At 34.6% G+C, this 19,804-nt stretch overlaps 2 protein-coding genes across 3 annotated transcripts in view; one reads left to right on the forward strand and one right to left on the reverse strand.

Annotated features, from left to right (window-relative positions):
• The window catches only part of LOC123530275 (alpha-mannosidase 2-like), a 48,560-nt gene that overhangs the window by 22,218 nt on the left and 6,538 nt on the right, over positions 1–19,804 (forward strand). For both annotated transcript variants that reach the window (XM_053517483.1, XM_045311049.2), the window contains 14 exons: positions 263–404; positions 2,094–2,265; positions 3,355–3,482; positions 3,779–3,952; positions 4,178–4,358; positions 5,338–5,515; positions 5,981–6,174; positions 6,357–6,527; positions 8,317–8,413; positions 9,107–9,171; positions 15,305–15,470; positions 15,643–15,764; positions 17,400–17,514; positions 18,701–18,835. In XM_053517483.1, coding sequence (XP_053373458.1) covers positions 263–404; positions 2,094–2,265; positions 3,355–3,482; positions 3,779–3,952; positions 4,178–4,358; positions 5,338–5,515; positions 5,981–6,174; positions 6,357–6,527; positions 8,317–8,413; positions 9,107–9,171; positions 15,305–15,470; positions 15,643–15,764; positions 17,400–17,514; positions 18,701–18,835 — 2,040 coding nt within the window. The remainder of the gene's footprint in view (positions 1–262; positions 405–2,093; positions 2,266–3,354; positions 3,483–3,778; positions 3,953–4,177; positions 4,359–5,337; positions 5,516–5,980; positions 6,175–6,356; positions 6,528–8,316; positions 8,414–9,106; positions 9,172–15,304; positions 15,471–15,642; positions 15,765–17,399; positions 17,515–18,700; positions 18,836–19,804) is intronic.
• On the reverse strand, positions 12,765–14,998 carry LOC123530822 (P2X purinoceptor 7-like). Its single transcript, XM_053517487.1, has 2 exons — positions 14,415–14,998; positions 12,765–13,665 (listed from the first exon to the last, which is right to left on the reverse strand). Exons 1-2 carry the CDS (start codon positions 14,858–14,860, stop codon positions 13,500–13,502), a joined length of 612 nt encoding a protein of 203 aa, XP_053373462.1. The 5' UTR covers positions 14,861–14,998; the 3' UTR covers positions 12,765–13,499.

The raw sequence follows: 19,804 nt of genomic DNA on the forward strand, positions 1-19,804 counted from the left end.
AGCGTTATCCAAAGTTCAAGAATTATTTTAAGAGTTTTGATAGGATTTCAGTCGTCAGAATATTACAGTTACAATATATTATGTCTCCATCAAGAAATTCATAAGAACTTGTTCTCAACCAATGCTCTATTTTTGATAATCTTTCGTTCATGTTTGATCGTTCACACAATACAGTTTCGAAATACACGTATACAACACGATGAATTATCCAAATTAATCTAGACATAGAAAATTAGAAATGGGTTATAAACTTTATCTTTAGATGGAGGATGTATGGGATACAGTTAGTATTGGGTACCCTAACTTAATCTTGACGGTCACTGGCTGGTTGGACACCATTCAGATGAGCTGGACTGCCAAACCTCTACATGTAATAGTCATGCCCCATTCTCACCAAGACCCAGGTAAGACAATAGATACATATAATAGTCATGTCACATTCTCACCAATACCAAGATAAGACAATAGCTACATATAATAGTCATGTCACATTCTCACCAAGACCCAGGTAAGACAATAGATACATATGATAGTCATGTCACATTCTCACCAAGACCCAGGTAAGACAATAGATACATATGATAGTCATGTCACATTCTCACCAATACCCAGGTAAGACAATAGATACATATGATAGTCATGCCCCATTCTCACCAATACCAAGGTAAGACAATAGATACATATAATAGTCATGTCACATTCTCACCAAGACCCAGGTAAGACAATAGATACATATGATTGTCATGTCACATTCTCACCAATACCAAGGTAAGACAATAGATACATATAATAGTCATGTCACATTCTCACTAAGACCCAGCACCAAGACCCAGGTAAGACAATAGATACATATAATAGTCATGTCACATTCTCACCAATACCCAGGTAAGACAATAGATACATATGACAGTCATGTCACATTCTCACCAATACCAAGGTAAGACAATAGATACATATGACAGTCATGTCACATTCTCACCAATACCAAGGTAAGACAATAGATACATATAATAGTCATATCACATTCTCACTAAGACCCAGCACCAAGACCCAGGTAAGACAATAGATACATATAATAGTCATGTCACATTCTCACTAAGACCCAGCACCAAGACCCAGGTAAGACAATAGATACATATAATAGTCATGTCACATTCTCACTAAGACCCAGCACCAAGACCCAGGTAAGACAATAGATACATATAATAGTCATGTCACATTCTCACTAAGACCCAGCACCAAGACCCAGGTAAGACAATAGATACATATGATAGTCATGTCACATTCTCACTAAGACCCAGCACCAAGACCCAGGTAAGACAATAGATACATATAATAGTCATGTCACATGTCACATTCTCACTAAGACCCAGCACCAAGACCCAGGTAAGACAATAGATACATATGATAGTCATGTCACATTCTCACTAAGACCCAGCACCAAGACCCAGGTAAGACAATAGATACATATGATAGTCATGTCACATTCTCACCAAGACCCAGGTAAGACAATAGATACATATAATTGTCATGTCACATTCTCACCAAGACCCAGGTAAGACAATAGATACATATGATAGTCATGTCACATTCTCACCAAGACCCAGGTAAGACAATAGATACATATAATTGTCATGTCACATTCTCACTAAGACCCATCATCAGAGCTGATGTAAGTCAAGTTTTTATTGTAAGTAATAGCCGTGTCCTAATGTCGTATTAAAAGGCACAGGTAAATCTAAATAAATGTTACTGTTTATAAAATTCATTTATATATAGAAAATTATTCTTGGTCAATCTCGAAAATCTTGTGTAATTTTCAATATAGAGTGATATTGACTGTAAGGAGATGTTCTCTTAGATTGTGTGTAATATATATCATCAATACTTTTTAAATCACTTTTGTTAACTGAAATCTTATTTTATTACACAACATTAGAAATATGTTAATTTTCCCACAAACAATTTTTAATTTTTGAGATTAAATGCGATAAATATCGAATACTTGGCTAAACGAAGTTTGAACGCATTCTAATTTCTGGAAATAATACCAAAAACCATACATTCATTAATGCAAAATTCTTTATAAATAGGTTGGTTGCAGACTGTAGACTCGTATTTTTCCGGATCTACTCGCCATACATTGGATCTTATGGTGGAAAAGCTAACAAAAAATCCCACATGGACATTTATATGGGCAGAAGTTGGTCTGTTACAGAGGTGGTGGGCAAAGGCTACAAATACACAAAAGGCACAGTTTTTAAGGTTGCAATTCCATCATTATGATCCACAGAAATACGTATATATTTTGAGGTTATAAACTTTGTATCGAGAAATATGCGACTTTAGGAGTGCATTTTTATTCCGCGAAAGTATGAGTGACATTTTCTCGATGCAAAGCCAGTATATTTTTAATTACCTATGTGTCTACTGTTATTGATATTATATAAATGATGCAAATATTCACAGCCTGACAAAAACTGAAAAAGATAAACCTTTGATAATCAGACTTTGAACCGCGACGCATTAAAATGGCGTCAATAGTGACGTCAAGCACTGGATATGCCAGAACTTCAATATAAATAGGTTGTTAGATTGTATCGAGCAATATGCACGAGTTCTGCAGCGGAAATATTGCGCGACTTTAGGGGCGCAGTATTATTCCGCGAAAGAACGGGTAATAATCTTTTTATCACATACGCATTTATACTCAATATTATTATATAAATATGAAATTTGAAAGTCAGTATGGAAAAATATTGACGTTTTAGGTTCCATTGAAACTTAACGGGGTTTATAGATGAGTATGTAATAATGAAATATATTGCTGTCTCGGGTCCTGTTGTTACCCTTTGCCTGCTGGCGGCAATAATTCTGCCTTTGCGACCAGTGCAGACCAAGATCAGCCTGCACATCCGTGCAGTCTGATCATGGTCTGCACTGTTCGCTATTCAGTCAGTAAATTTTCAGTAAACACCCCTTCGAATAATAAATGATATTGCCCAAATTGAATGATGGACCAGTCCATTATAGAAATTTAGCAGGCTAAGGGTTAATAGACTGAGATTGAAAATCTACATATAATCATACATAATGTAGGCACGTCCGTACCATTGATGAACCGTGCCAAATCACGGGACTGGATAGTATTCCATTAATAAAGGTGGCGGGAAAATAAAGAAAATAAAGCTGCGAATGTTCCCTGGAACTGCACTCTCATAGTTGATATAGACAACTAGATACATTTCTCGCTTTTTCTGAAAATAGGGATGTTTTGTTTATCCACCCAAGACCCATGCTTGGCATGTTGACATAACTTCTGGTCAATGGAAAAGATTTTGTTACGATATTCAGATTGGTGAAGACAGGGCAGTTAGAGCTTGTGTCCGGTGCCTGGGTTATGACGGACGAGTCTGTCGTTCACTATGGCGCTATGTTAGATCAACTGATGGAGGGTCACATTTGGCTAAAGGATCATGTTAGTAAGTATCATTAAGTTCTGTTTTACTGATGGAGCATCGGAGTCTTACTGAGAGTCAGGAATGGCATCTGGCTGCTTTTAGACATAATGTCGCAACTGTAGTAGGGAATCCCAAAATGGTCATTGCACATTTTGATGTTATGAACACTGGTTGTAAGTCAATGAATATACACTGAAATATTTCAGATACGGTTTGTTTATTGAAGGTTTTACAGCTTAATCGATATTGTTATGCCATGCTTTCCATTTGAAAACTTTGTTTGTCGGCGATTTAATATTCCTTTTAAATTTACACAGATGTTACAGTAGAAAACAGCTGGGCTATTGATCCATTTGGTCATTCATCTACAATGGCTTATCTACTTGGTCAGTCTGGGGTTCGAAACATGATCGTACAACGCACCCACTTTGCTGTCAAAAGACACATGGCGAAACAGAAAAGTTTTGAATTCAACTGGCGCCAAAATTGGGGTTTGTTATCGAATACATAAAATACAAGTTTTACTGAGAGAAACGCTTAGATTTGATTATTTTTTACATACAATATTTGACGATATAGCTATAATTCATGAACCTAACTTTTCTATATATGTGAAATGTTGTTCTTATTTATTCTACTTGTAATTCATCTCACTTTATTTTGCCAATTCAGAAACATGAATATACAGTATAATATCAACTTAAAACCATTTGCAGACGTTAAAGGTACAGCAGACATATTTTGTCACGTGATGCCTTTCATGTTGTATGGTATACCTTACTCATGCGGTCCTAATCGTCACGTCTGTTGTAAATTCGACTTTTACAAGAAGCAGTGTTTCTACGGGAAAAGACGAAAGGACCTGCTTGATATATCCGATAATAATGTGGCTGAACTGTAAGTAGAAAATCAGTAAACCTACTTTGAAAATTAACTACATTTTAGTTGTGATATGTCTCATCTTATTGCAAATAACCTCAAATGTAATATTAGAGCCATTAATGTGCAAACCACCACACCCTGTATTACCAGAATCTATCAGTTCCTTATCATATTGTGACTGATTGTTACCGTTAACTGAACCTAAAATTTCCTCAAAATCAATAATAGATCAACGATTATCACCTGCATTTTCTCCGATGTCGCCCGACGACAAATCCACACTAGTGTTCCGTCGGAGCCCGTTCCACCTCTGTCTGCGTCTGGGATGTCCGCTGTTTCTTGGTTCCCGTGGGTTTAAAACCAGCTTTACTAGTTGGAGCAGTGGTCCTTGTCCTTTTCCTGGTTCCTTTAATTCTCATTATTAAGGTTTGCAAAGGATTACTTTGGATTTAATTTATGAAATTTTTTAGGTTGGCTGTCTGTTGAACGAATCTAATAACATATAAATGTACTCATTTTTTTCATAATATAATAGAACAGTATTTACGAAACATGCTCATAACACTATAAGTTTGAGAGGAATCAGTAGTTAACTTCTATGTTGATAACAGTATAATTAAGCCGCACCACAAGAAAACCAACATAGTGCATTTGCGACCAGCATGGATCCAGACCAGCCTGCGCATCCGCGCAGTCTGGTCAGGATCCATACTGTTCGCTAACGGTTTCTCTAAGTGCAATAAGGTTTGAAAGCGAACAGTATGGATCCTGACCAGACTGTGCGGATGCGCAGGCTGGTCTGGATCCATGCTGGTCGCAAATGCACTATGTTGGTTTTCTCATGGTGCGGCTCATATGTGTTTTATAAACGTACAAATTACGATATCATGTGATTAGCTAGTAGAAACAACACCGAGTGGCAAACTGAGTGTACAGAAACTTGTTTGCACTTAGATTAAGCTATTATGCAGTCTGCAATTTAATTTCATTTCAGTGCTAAAGAGCTCTGGAAACAGTTACAGATGAAGTCCGAACTATTCCGCAGTAATGTTCTCCTAATGCCACACGGCGATGACTTCCGGTATAAAACTGCCGAAGAATGGGACAAACAGTTTGTAAATCTGGAAAAAATAATGGACTATATTAATAACAATCCTGAAATGCAGATGAAGGTAACCAGTAAACTATTTCATGTAACCTTCTTATGGAGTGAAATGCCAAGAAAAACGTCAAAAAAAAAAAAAAAAAAAAAAAAAAAAAAAACAACAACAAAAAAACCAAAACAAAACAAACAAAAAACAAAGCAAGACAAACAATCGGCCCCTCCTAAAAAAAAAAAGAAAAAAAAAACCCACTAAAAAACCCAGACATGTTGCAAGATGTATTATAGTTATACGAATTTGTCAATATACCATTCTTGACACGTATGTTTTAGTCGTTAAATAACGCAAAATAAATAAATGTTTTAAAGTAAATTCCAAGTGATATTAATTTAAAATTATAATTCAAAGACATGTTCTTAACAGAGTAAATACAAATGAAGGTACAATTTTAAATGTTCTGAATTGATACTTTCAACGAAATTTTCCAGGTACATTTTGCGATCGAGTAACACATTATTCTTCGAAATGTTTCAGATTGAGTTTGGAACTTTGAAAGATTACTTTACGTATTTACATGGAAGTCGAGATAGACCCAAAACAAACACTTACCCGGTATTGAGTGGAGATTTGTTTCCATACTCAGACCGGGGTGAACAATACTGGAGCGGGTTTTATTCTACAAGACCACACTTTAAATACCTAGTCAGACAACTTCAACACTTTCTTCGGTAATTCTTCTGTATATTTTTTTTAAACTAACAATGGACATTTTTTAAAAATAAAAATGTTCTTTATTAGAAAACTTAACCTGTAATTACATCTTAAATATAGAAAAAAATGAACATTCACATTAGTGTATTTATTTACGCCAATGTTTATGCAAGTTTCTGTTTCTTTATTTTAACCTCAGATCTGCCGAAATACTTTTTACATTTTCTGTGGCTGGCCTGAATGTAAACACCAATATCAAAAACTTGTACAGCAGACTCGAGAAAGCCAGGCAGACACTTGCTCTATCGCAGCACCATGACGCTATCACGGGAACCAGCAAACGTGGAGTCATGAGAGATTATAGCTCAAGGTATAAAACTGTTAAAATATTTGGGACGTTTTAAGGAACCGAAGCATACTTCCGACAAAGATAGAACGTAATAGAGGCACTGATTGTAGTAGACACACTAAGAGCGACCTTTGACAACACAGGCCATTCATACGTAGAAATTGTTATGAAAATATATAGAAGACGGAGTGCTTGAAATACCAGTAAACAAATACATCTTCATTATATAAAAAGTATGAAAATAAATTTTAGAGGGCGGGTAGAAGGAAGGAGGGGAGGGGTAGGTTAAAAGAGGAAAGCAAAAACTATAAAACTGTAAATTGAAAATAGGGACAGTGCCTTGGAACGGTCAATGACCTACAGAAAAGGAACTGGAGTTCAAAAGCGTGCGCAAATGTAAACCTCACACTTACCTTATTTTCAACTTGTTAGACTTTATAATTTACTACCACGGTAAGCTTTACCATAGGTCACAAATACCCGATTGTATAATTTAAAGGGGCTAACCCATACATTTTTGGCGAAAAATAATTTCTCTCAAAAGTCCATAAAATGTGAGTACTCTGAAAGTGGCTCGTGGTACAAACTTATTGACATATGAATTTTGCAAGAAATAAACATCCCAGCAGTAGGCGAGTAGCTTTAAAGTAAAAATATATATAGGATAGTAAACTTGTCTGAAATCAGAGCACCAAGAGCATAACTGTCAAGGGCACGACTAGACAAGTTGTAAGACAAAAATCCTCTCCGATAGTTGTGTAGGATTTAGGTAAAAAAACATCACGGGGTCTCAGACTTGAGCAGTCATCGTATCACCAAACAGTATAGTGTAACGACTAACTGCATGTAGAGACGTCACTGTGCTTTATTAGATTTGTCTTGCATTCGCTTTTAATAAATTTTCAGACATTCATTACAAATATTTGATTAAGATAATACTCCTAAGGTTTGTGTTGTATTCCTTTAAAAGTTCGGACGGCCTATGGTAAAAATGAATGAGTCTTTCGTAGTTCGTGATAGGAACGTGTTTGTATTATATAAATTTCTATGATTACACTACTTTATGTTTATGCATGCTTTGACATTTAATAAAATCTAGATGAAGATCCTTTGGAAGACACATATAGCGTCGTCAGACTGCTTACAGTTGAACACTTAATCATGCTGTTCTTTATTTCATATATAGTCCACATACTTAATAGGTTATTTCGACCTACTTTCTTGAATATCTGACGGATTGACATTTCAAGTACCTTGACACAAGCATTAGACATGTCGCTTGCAAGACCTACACCTCTAGCTAAAAGGTCAATGTCACCCATATAAATCATTAATTCATTTTTTACTGTCCAGTCTTTAACTTTCGTCTTTTGTATTCACAGATTTATATTCACATAAGGTGGCACAAATTTACCGTAATAAGACGAGACGTCAATTCTAAAATCTCTGAGACCCCTAGCACAAAGGCCAAGGCCACACTTGGAGGTCAAAGATGTATTGTCATATTTTTGTGCGTCGTCTAGCGTATGATTTTTATATACATAGAAGGATATTTAAATAACTTGGTATATAACTTTCACCACAACAATGGAACGTAACATTTCCTCAATTAATGATTAAATAAATATTTAGGACATTTATTTTCAGTCCGCAAGTTCAGTATATGTGTTCTATTGCCAAAATGCCATAACACGTCACATAAACTTGTGCCCTAAATCACATAGTGAGGACATTTGTGTCTCTGGACACATATCTAGTTGCTCCATAAAATGTTAAAGCATTACAAAAACAATATTCCTTATGATTTTAGAGTGCAGTCAGCCCTTGATGATACAATTGAAGTTCACAAGAAAACTGTGTCAAACATCCTTGGAAAGAAAACTCAGAAGAACATTTTTGTTAACATTGTAAGTTATTTCCTCAACTTATTTCAATGGCTTAATTGATCCAGGTTTATCTTCACAGAAAAATAAATTAAAGAGCTTTTATATGTAGTTTATAACGGTTTCTCATAGAATAAGTTCTTCTTTAGTCTCCAACCATTCTTTTTGGTCAGTGCTTCTAATCAGGTGAACAACCGTGCTTCAGATACCGGCTGCATCTGAGAGTGTTTTGTTTAAAGCTTGAAAATAACTGCCATAACATCCTCGGACAAAATGTCCGCATTTTTACTACATAAAAACAACTTTAGCAAGATGATGGCATACATTCTTGTAGGCCACGCCTATGATGATGGCATCACAGTCGAACTTTTGTGGTTTCTTTTCTGTTGGGTTTAACGTTGCGCCGACACAAAAATAGGTCATATTTTGACTTTCCAGCTTTGATGGTGGAGGAAGACCCTCCGTTCATTATTTCACCACAGGCGGGCCACTGACCTTCCGTAAGCCCCGAGTGAGACTTGAACCCACATCGATGAGGTGCAAGTGATTCGAAGTCACTTTTACCACTCGCCACGGAGGCCCCATCACAGTCTGACTGACCCTTATTAAACCGAATAAACAGAATCAAGTTTTAGAGTCAGTACACCTTTGTATACGTATGCGTTAGTATGTCACATCGAAATACATTACCTTTATAAGCTTGTTTTGTTGTTTCAGACAGAGAGCTTCTCAACATCTGGCTACTTTCCTACAAACGTTGTATGTACACTCGAAACACCAATGTAAGACTTCACTGTAATGAGCTGAAAATCCTGTATATTAGTATACAGAAACAATGTTATTTTCATTTCGATTGTTACAGTTAAGTCCATAAAAACTTTTTTTTTAAATAATTCACCAAGATAAGATTGTACTAGCACAATACTGGATACTGTAGAAAGTAAATACACTGATGAAAATGTCTAACCACCCGTCTCGCATTTAATATTTTTCAAATATTTTTTAAGATATCAAAGGAATCTCATTGAACTTTGCACCATACTAACAACTTTAACTTATCCCAAAACACAATTGCATTATACTTGATTTTAATTAAGAGAAAAATTAGAAGGGATCCTCTCCCAAAGTAGAAAACCTCTCAAAATACTAGTTTAAGTTATTTCTGTTACATATTTCTGGTATTTGTATTTTATTTAAACGCTACCTTTAGATTTTAATTAAACAAAGTAATGCAAACTCATTTAAAATAAAATCAATTAAACGAACTACTATGGCATGTCAAACGTTGCTAACTTATATATGTATGTTATTATTATTGTATGTTTGTTATTGTTATTCAATGTCTTGTCATTCATATTCTAAAAGTCATTATTGTTATTCTATATTTCGTTATTCTTGTTGTATCTTTGATATTGTTATTCAATGTCGTGTCATTCATATTCTAAGTCTTACCATTGTTATTCTATATGTCGTTATTCTTATTGTATGTTCGATATTCTTATGGTAAACGTCATTATTGTTATTCTATATTTCGTTATTCTTATTGTATCTTTGATATTGTTATTCAATGTCGTGTCATTCATATTCTAAGTATTACCATTGTTATTGTATATGTCGTTATTCTTATTGTATGTTCGATATTCTTATGGTAAAAGTCATCATTGTTGTTCAATATCTGACGATTCTATTTACAAAACGTGTCATTCTTATTCTATGTTTTGTGATTGTATTTGTATAGCGTCGCTGTGCTATTTATATCGCGGGAAATCGCACATACAATAAGAATATCAAGCTTACAAAAACAATAATGAATATACAACAATAACGTCTTTTACAATAAGAATATCGAACATACCATAAGAATAACGACTTATACAATAACAATAGCAAATTTTAGAATATGAATGACACGACATTGAATAACAATAACAAACATACAATAATAATAACATACATATATAATTTAGCAACGTTTGACATGCCATAAACTACTAGTATCAGTTCTGTATTCACACGCATGCATTACATAATTAAGCAGTTCAAGAAGCATTTTATACATAATTGCCGTAACTGTTGCAAATATTGATGTTATCAAGTATCCACACTGTGAACATATTTTGTTTTACGAATCCCCTGCGAATGTTTCTTGTTTTTGACTTTGAGATACACATGTTTGGTGTTCAGCCTTTTAACTCCAACGCCGACAAGTTTCTTTTATAAATATGTATGTATACCTATGGTTAGAAATTCTATGTTCTGACACCTATGCTTTGAATTTTGACACCAGAGGCTTTTTGACAAAGATGGTAAAAACTAAACGTTTTAGCCAGAAATCTCAGTATATCTTTTTTCTTCTGATATTCAAAGCAAACAGTTATGCAATAGTATACCAGTAGTAGAACAATACAGTATATGATCCAAAGTAAGGACCACAATACGTATTGGACGTATTGGACGTATCTTCTGAATACCTGATGCAATATCTCAAAGATGTGCCATGATATTTTTGAGAACTTTTTTTCTGTGTTTCATTTCCTTGCATAATGTTTATATATTGGAATTAATTAAATCCCGAAAGTTAAAATGGCCAGCCTATGTTGTATAGTCTTCTGTTTGCAAAAGCGTTGAGTACATGCGTATATGGTTATAATAGACCTGTACTCGAGCGTTTTTGTTCTTTACATATCGTGTCTTCATTCTGCCAGTGAATTTCTTTTCAACTCCACAAGCTGACCGTTTTGCTTTGCCCACTGTTTCATTTTCATGTTTATATGTATAGGTTATAGATCATTTATTGAATTTCTAATGCAATTAAGTTTGCCGATACGAAAAGTAGCGTAGTGAAGGCAAAACTTAATGCGTTAGAAGTTCAATAAGTGTATCTATAACCTATTTATAGTTTAAACGCCCCATTTCATTTAACTGACAGGCTAAAGAAACGAAAAGCTCTCTCTGAAGTAAACTAAACCACGCCTTCTTCAGTCTCTTGGAATTCATTGGCTAGTCTTATCTTCACTCATGATGGAGAACTACATGTTTACTACACCTTTAAATATACAAGGTCATTTTAGTACCAACCTTTAGCAAAACAGCGGTTGATCCAGTGCTTGAAGATTTTAATTTAGTTATCATAAATACATAGTATACGACTAAGTCTTATCGAGTAGTTTGTGGAACACAATTTTATATTCTTATTCAATGGTTCCAAATATAATATGCAGGTTTAACTAGTAATGATCTAACAGTACAATTTAAGCAGCTACATGTATAAATAAAACAAGACAAAGTAGAATCTAAGTGCACCCTGGTTTATTTTTTGACCATTTGAGGTAGTGAAAGATGCAAAAAAGGTTAAACTTGAACTATGAAAGTACAGCTTGCATTAAAATGAAACTAAAAGCATAATTATCAGATTCTTCAGTTATGAAACAATATGAAAATAAGTTGGTTACTGTTTTGAAAATCCCTCGCTTGTCATTGGATGAAAACGATGTTTGAACAATAAATCTTTGTTTTGACTGCGTTTTAACATTTCATTCGTTTGTGCGTATGTGTGCATGCGTGTGGTCATGTGTATACATTTATATGTTTACGTATTTCCGTTTGAAGTGTTGTATGTTTGGCTGCTTTCCTCCTGTTGGACTTGGTCCTTGTTGTTTTTATTATCATTACATGTGCCAAGGATTCGCAAGGGATTCGCCTAGCGGGCATGCCTTTTATTTTATTTACCCTTTACCTTAACTTTGCAGCATTGTACGGAATAAGAGTGAGGTTTGGTGCACCATTCACCACAGTGGTGTTTTTTTGCCACTGCTCGTACGAAGGCGAGTTCATGTTCACGTTTATTTTACCAGTGTATTATTGTATGCTTGTTTTTCATGCTGTATTTATACATACACTGTTGTTGGGTTTTCAGCTAAGGAATGGTTAGTGTTTGTTGTGGTGGGGGTTAAGGCGGGGTTCGCTCTTGGAATTGGTCTTTCCTGGTGGACCTTTGTCCTTAAAGGGGATTGAGCAACATTGAGCAGCCGCTTTTTCCATAATTATATTCATGTGTGAAGTACTTTTCCGCTTATGCAGAGATTATTCTGTCCATGTACCCTTAATGCGAATTATTTTTTTCTTTATACCGCTGTTTACCTGCAGTCCGCCATGTGTGAACGAATGACGTCAGTGTGCCCAAATATCGCGCATGCGCAGTAACTTTTATCTTTCGCGGAATATTTCTCATTCTACCGGAAGTGCTGAAACTGTCAACATACATTCATCCGATATTCGCTGTCTTTGCTATAAATTCTGTGTCATAACGTAGTTTTTGGATAATTATATCAAGGAAAACGTTAAAATGCCTCGGTGTATCGTAAAGGGGTGCGGGAGTGTTTCAGGCACGCCTGATCTAAAAACTCATACCGTTCCAAGTTGTAAATCAGACATGACTTTGAGAAAGAAATGGCTTAGCAATGCTGGCAGATTAGATTTGCTCTTCAAAACTTCGCGAAGTTTGATATGTCATAAACATTTTAACAGCAGATGCTACCAGAAAAACATGAGAGCTGAAATGCTGGAAGGAAAGTTGCAATACGACCTAATCCCAGGTTCGGTACCAACCGTTCTTCACACTGTAAAAGCCGTCTGTATTTATAAAACTGTTAAGTAGTGCAGACAAAGAATCTGAAGTCTTTTTTGTCCAGTTCTTCTTAAGTATAAGACAACTTTGATCAGGATGATGGATGGGTACTGCAGCATTTATTCCGAAGAATAATCACCATGTAATTTTTGTATGCTTTAAGCAAATGGGTTGGTAATAGATCTTTACTTGCCAAGATTGTATGCAAACCAAAGAATAAATGTACAAATCTTTTTTTATTGTTACAAGTAAAAATATCAAGAACATACACGAAACAGTGTGTTCAAGTTAAAATGTCAAAATTTCACAAACAAAGTAAACAAAAATAATAGGTCTGATGTGGTAAATAAGTAGTTATGTAACTTCTGGTCTAGATATACTGCTTGAAATATGTAAGAAAATTATTAACACTCAACACCATTTTATAAGCTAGTCCATTAGTCATCACTTCACTTTTCTAGTGTTTCTTGGTTTGAAATCCAGTTAAGGAAATAAAAATCCAGTAAACTGTTCCTGACCCTCTTCTAAATGAGGATAGACGTCCCTGATACGACGTACCACACAAGATGGAATTGTTCTCCTGTTATGTCTGCCTAATTTTCCATGTATCCATAGAGTGAATTGTCTGTATGCAGTTAAGCGAAAGAATCTAGAAAATAAAATAACAAAAAACAACTCGTAAATACATGTATAATGGAAGCATGAATCATTTGCCCATACTAAATAAAGGTGTAGTATTACAAATTTACAATGTTTACTCTTGTAGTACATTACTACATATTTGTAGGTAGTGGTAAATGTAAATACAGGTCATCTAATGCAAGCAATATAAATGTTTTTTGGCTAATGCCAGTTTTCAATAGTATTTCAGTCATTTAACGCCGGCCAGTCAATACAACCAGTACACGAACCAGAGTTGAAGAACTAATGGTTTCAGGCACAATGTCGTTTATCAAGTAGTCACCGTGAACATACACCGTGCCCGGGGATCAAATTTATGACCTGCGATTCATAGACCAACTTTCTACCTACCGAGCTAAGCAGGCAGGCTCGCAAAAGCACTATATTGGTTTTCTCATGGAGTGGCTCAAATTTATTATATTGAATATACATTGTTCCTAAACCTATTTGAAAATCTATTATTCTATAGGACAGGTTGGCTACCATTTATCCGACAGCTAAGATGAAAAATGATCAGTCAAAGACTTCGATAAAAATTATAACACAGAACATATTGCTACACGTATATTATATACTACTGTATGGGTCTAGAGGTCCTATTACCAGACCAGTAACCACTTACAAAAAAAAAAAAAAGATGTTAAATTCTGTGAATTTGTCACTTGCAAAACCTAAAAAATGAAACTATTTTCTATCACATAGTAGCAAAGTATTTACCTATCTGTCAGAGGATTTGGCAAATCAGTCCGGAACATGGAAGACACAGTAATGGCTGCAACACATAACACATCTCTATCCAGGCACAGGGTGTTGAACTTGGGGTGCTCACATATACATTCCTCCACAATATTGTCATCTTCTTCCTTGGTGAGCACATTCTGGATCTCTCTGCAACAGATGTTCTCAGTCTCTGTTCTCATAATGATGCAGTTACTACAACTGCACCAATCTAAATTGTCCATTCTCAGATTTCCTATTTCGATCTCTGGTTCGCCGTCGGATTCACTCTCATCACTTTCACTTAACTCGTCGCTACTGCCTACTTGTTGTTCAAATCGATAGCCAACGTACCCAATGCCATTATTTTCTGGAAATTCATCCCCAAACGAAGAATCTGAGTCAGAATTGTCAATATTTTCGGTGAAGTTGTTGTTGGAAGCCATGTTCTGTTATTTTGATAAAGTGAAAGTTGCGCGCGCAGGTTAATACTTCCGGGCACACTGACGTCATCGTCCCAGTCATGGCCGAATACATACGCTACGAGAAAGGCAAACAGGGGTAGTTAAATTTGATTTTAAACACTATTCGGCTTTTTTCTTAAACAAACCGTGTACTGTTTTCGAATTAAATAAGTCAAATACTTTCAATTTCATTTAAACTACAAAGTTGATGGAAACTCTTTAATTATTTGCTAGTCGTCCATTCCTTATTTGGTGCAGACGGAAAATATCGTATTTGTTTAATTTACTTAGTCTTTCATTATATGCACGATACTCATCAAGTCTTTCTCAAACAAAATTGAATTAGTCTGATAATGCTTTCGCAATCTGTCTTATTAAGGATATCGTATAAGTATGTAGTAACATTTTTGTGTTTTATATTTATAGTAATCTAATAATCTGGAATGATGTAGGACAACCTAGACACGAACTGATACACGTGGTGGTGGACACACCCTTTGTGAAAGTAAATGACGAATCGTCACGACCTGTCATACATCAGATTAGTCCTGTCTGGGACAAGCAGAGATATATTAACACAAAACATTATTTGGTAAAAGCATTTTAACAATATGTTCAGAAAGAATATTCACTTAAGTTGATGCAGTTTGCATGATCCTAATATGATATTTGCTTCTCGTTTTAATTTTAAGTATTTTAATCATAAATGTATTAGTATTAACACTGGCAAATACTTATATTCTGGAGTATTTTCTATTTTACAGTTGTCGTTAGACGTACATATTGAAGCATTTTCGCTGTCTACATTTACAGTTTCTGCAGAGTCAGTCAGATCTGAATCTAAGTTTGCCGCTTTGTACAATGTAACAGACAGACACAATAACAGGTGATAGCTAATAAAATGATAATATGCATTTTGGATACAATATTGATAATTTTATTAAATATATCATATCACGAGAGAAAGAGAGAGGAGAGAGGGAGAGAGATGCCATTTTAGGTATGGTATCAATTATATTTGTTGGGATGGAAACAATATTATGCCCATAATTATTTTGTAAATGATATTTAATATTTACAGTCTGTCCCTTAATTGTCTTTGATATTGGCAATAAGAAGTACATATTTTGCCCTTTGGTGTTTAATATTTACAAAATGGTACAAATATACTGTCCTTGGCCTTTCATCTTAACAGTTTGATGCAGATACAGCTGCCTTAACATATACTAATGTAAACCGTAATATTTCAAAAGATATTTTTCTAGCAGCAAAAACAGCAAAGTGACAAAAAGTAAATGTTTGAAATGATTTATTCCTACAATAGCGATACAAAGTATTTATAACATACAAGTGATGAATTTTAAGCACTGCTTTACTACACAGGTAAATAAGGCTAGCTAAAGAATACGAAAAGCGTTTTAAAGAACTTGAATGATTTAATACTGCAAAGTAAGGATGGTAAATTGGCATAGCGATATTGACTGGCCTTGCCTTCCTGCAAGTAACTTAACTTTAAATAAAGTTTTCAGAAGATCTTTTTTATCATACAGTAAAATGATATTTACACATTTCTTAAAAGTCAAAACGTTTACATACGTATTCTATTTTTACAAATTTCATTGGTCACTAAAGCAGGAAATAAGTTTTTGTTTAAGTATATTTTCTATTTCTATACTTCGTTTTCTGTAAAATTCAGAACTGTTTTATTTTGATCTATAAAATAGTCCTATATGGTTCTGACATAGATGAAAAAGTCATCACTGAAGATGCATTAATGGCAAAACACTGAAATAACAGACTAACCTAAGCAATTACTTAAAACTTTTTTTTTCGTGAAATTGGGGTCTGTTAAAATGATATTTTGTTAAAAATGTGAACGCTATTGCAAATAGTTATTTTTTTTGTAAACACAAAATGGCGTCATTTAAAAATGGAACGGGCGTATCTTCTGCGTATAAGCCGTCTCATTATAACCAGTCGGAATGCTTGAATTCTTTACAGCGCCTGTTTTCTGATAGTGGCCCTGATTTTCTGATATTTTCTCAGTTGAGTTTGTTATTAGCTGATTCAGTTTCATACAGTCTGCATAATTTATGTAATACCATGTCCAGTATTCCACCGTTGAACATGATGAGGTTAATTTACGTCTGTGGTGTGCCTTCTGCACAGCTAGTGTAATTATGTGGCCAAAAAGGAACACCCCAGCCCGTTTATTGACCTTTTTATTATACACATTGCTCGTATATGACGTCGAAGGCAGGACGTGTTGCTGTTACGCCTGGGACAGAAAGCTGTTACGCCTGGGACAGAAAGTATGCCAATAACACGTTACTGACTCATGCGGCAATATCACTTGAGCAAGTTAGTTTTATATGTGTATTTTAAGGTAAATTTATTACTATTTGTTTAAAGTACATAGTACATCTCTTATGGAATATGGTACACATGTCCTATTTTTGTTCTTTACAGTTGTTCTTATCTTACTGGAGACAATATATTTGTACTTACATTTTGGTTTTAGGTCTCCACCTCTTGAACTTGGACTTTTCCGGGTCTATCACATCGTAAAAACATTTATATCGGTGACTAGTGCATGTATGACAGCTGTATTCAAGACATGTGATGGGATGTTATATGTAAGTATACATACAAATATCAACAGATAAACTGAGCATCTCATGACTAATGATAATGTATTCCATAAATTGTAAAATTGCAAATAATTATCTTCTTTTTCAAAGTAATTATGCATTCACTCGCTGTTCCTGTAGTGAAATTTTAATGAAAAGAATTCTACTATCTTTTTAGCTCGCCATATCGAATGTCTCAAGACCTATTGCTTTTCCCCAGGGGTCGGTGTCGTATGTGTTCACCTTAATTACCATTCTTAGCAAATTTAAATCCCAGTCATTACTAATTACTAATCAAAATTGAATGAAACCATGCCTTTCTCGTGATGATACCAACTGAATGACGTAAGTTTCATAACTTTTGCTGTCATTTTGGTGAAATGATGCCCCGTCTTTACATTTTTTCACAAACTTCTTCAACATGAAAGTACTAACTGACACCCTTTCCTAATCTTGTGCTGTTATTTTGATGAAATTGTTCTCTGTTTTGTACTTTTCCGTTTCATATTTATTTCAACAATATACTGCTCTCAATTGTCAGCGGATTAGTGTTTCAGAAATTACTCATTGTTAGTCAGTAATACTTCTGAACTGTGTTTGCCATTAGAATTCTAATATGTTGACTGAATTTAATAACTGATATCATTTTTATAGAACTTAGATGGAGAGTTTCTTATCCTTTTGTCTGCTTCATATTGTGTCTTAGTATCCCGTCTCATCCAAATCTCCCACTCCCACATCCCCCTCCCATGTTTTTCACTTTCAGTTCCTTGTGTTTATTAATATTGTTAATAAATATCCCGTCATTGTCAACTCTCCAATGTTTATTTTTTAATTGTGTTTTCTTGTGTTTCTTGATTTTGTCTATTTATATCCCGTCACCCTTCCTCCACGTTATTTGTTTAAACTGCTTAAATTTCTTGATATGATCCCCTTTAGTATTTTACTTTGATATGTTTTTATATATATATTTTCACGTTTTTGTGTTTTTCAATATTGTTTCGTTTATTTTTGACTCAACCAATCTTCACCACTAGCCATTACCCCTGAAAAGAAAACACGTTCCAAAAAACCGCATCAGACGTGCTCACGAACAACACACACACACACTCCACCCAAATTTTTATTGTTAAACTTTTCATTTTTGCGGTGGGCTTCTTTCTCTGCTGACAACTCTTGTTTATATTTGCAGTCAGTCCTCCATAAGGACCTAAAAGACACATATAGAGCAGATACACATTTTGTAACGTACAGCACGGGTAGATATACAGATCCGTTTCGGGATAAAAGTGGGGCTTACACATTTGTACCTGACGGAGCAGCAAAGGTCTTTCTTTCTTCTAATATCTTTTTATCTAAACACAGCATTACGATAGAGTTTTGTGTAAATGGAATTTACCTTAGCATTTAAAAGTAACTATATAGATACAATAATAAAGGTCGTTTATGTAAATAAAACACAAGGAATTTGGAGGAAACGTTTTGAGCTAAATATTTATCATTCTAGCAGATATTGTTTTTCTTACATGTTTGACATATAGCTACCACATAAGATTGGTATTGCACTAATGTAATAAAGCATTGACGTTGATAGAATTGGCTTGGTCTATAATAGGTAAAGAAAGAAATTTTGATGTTTCAGCGGGAAACGTTTACATGTAATAAAAAGAATATTGCATTTGTGTATTTCAATGTTGAATTTATTAAACTCGTCGGCCAAGCCTCGCATTTTTATTTTATTTTATTCAACATGTTTAGTAAAATCAATATGAAATAACATTCATGTAATGTCCACAATTTATTATTTACCTACGAATTTTCTGTCTCAAATAGAGAATATATTTCACTAACGAATACAAAACCCTTTATTCAACTCCCATTAGATATGGAAAAAATCAATCAGAAATGGGCGATATCGGTCAGTTAATTCCCCTGATTAAACAGGTGCGCGTATAGGTGGCGCTACATGCGAATAGGTCCTAGAAAATTTTGTTTACATAATTTACATTATATAGTCGCTGTCACTTCAGACTATATTAGTAGATTTGGAAAATATCCGATTATGTTATCAAAATTCAGCTGTTTATCCCTTGAGCAATTGAGGAAAGAGCTTTATTTATATTTATTGATACTCTGTGAGGTTAGCTGTAAGGACTGTTTTAAAGTGCATTTTCTGTGTGTCAGTTTATATATGGACTGTATGATTGTTATGTTTGTTAATTGTGACAATAAATGCTTTTATTTAGCTTTAAAGTATTTTTCAATATTGAAATGCCTCCTTGGAAAGTCATTTTAT

Source organism: Mercenaria mercenaria, chromosome 1, assembly GCF_021730395.1.
Source record: "Mercenaria mercenaria strain notata chromosome 1, MADL_Memer_1, whole genome shotgun sequence".
In the NCBI taxonomy this organism is placed as follows: domain Eukaryota; kingdom Metazoa; phylum Mollusca; class Bivalvia; order Venerida; family Veneridae; genus Mercenaria; species Mercenaria mercenaria.

Excerpts from the sequence above, each read along its gene's own strand:
- LOC123530822 (XM_053517487.1), bottom strand. The coding sequence starts at position 14,860 with ATGGCTTCCAACAACAACTTCACCGAAAATATTGACAATTCTGACTCA. Across the intron at positions 13,666-14,414 it reads CCAAATCCTCTGACAGATAG|ATTCTTTCGCTTAACTGCAT; the intron begins GTAAATACTTTG and ends TTTATTTTCTAG.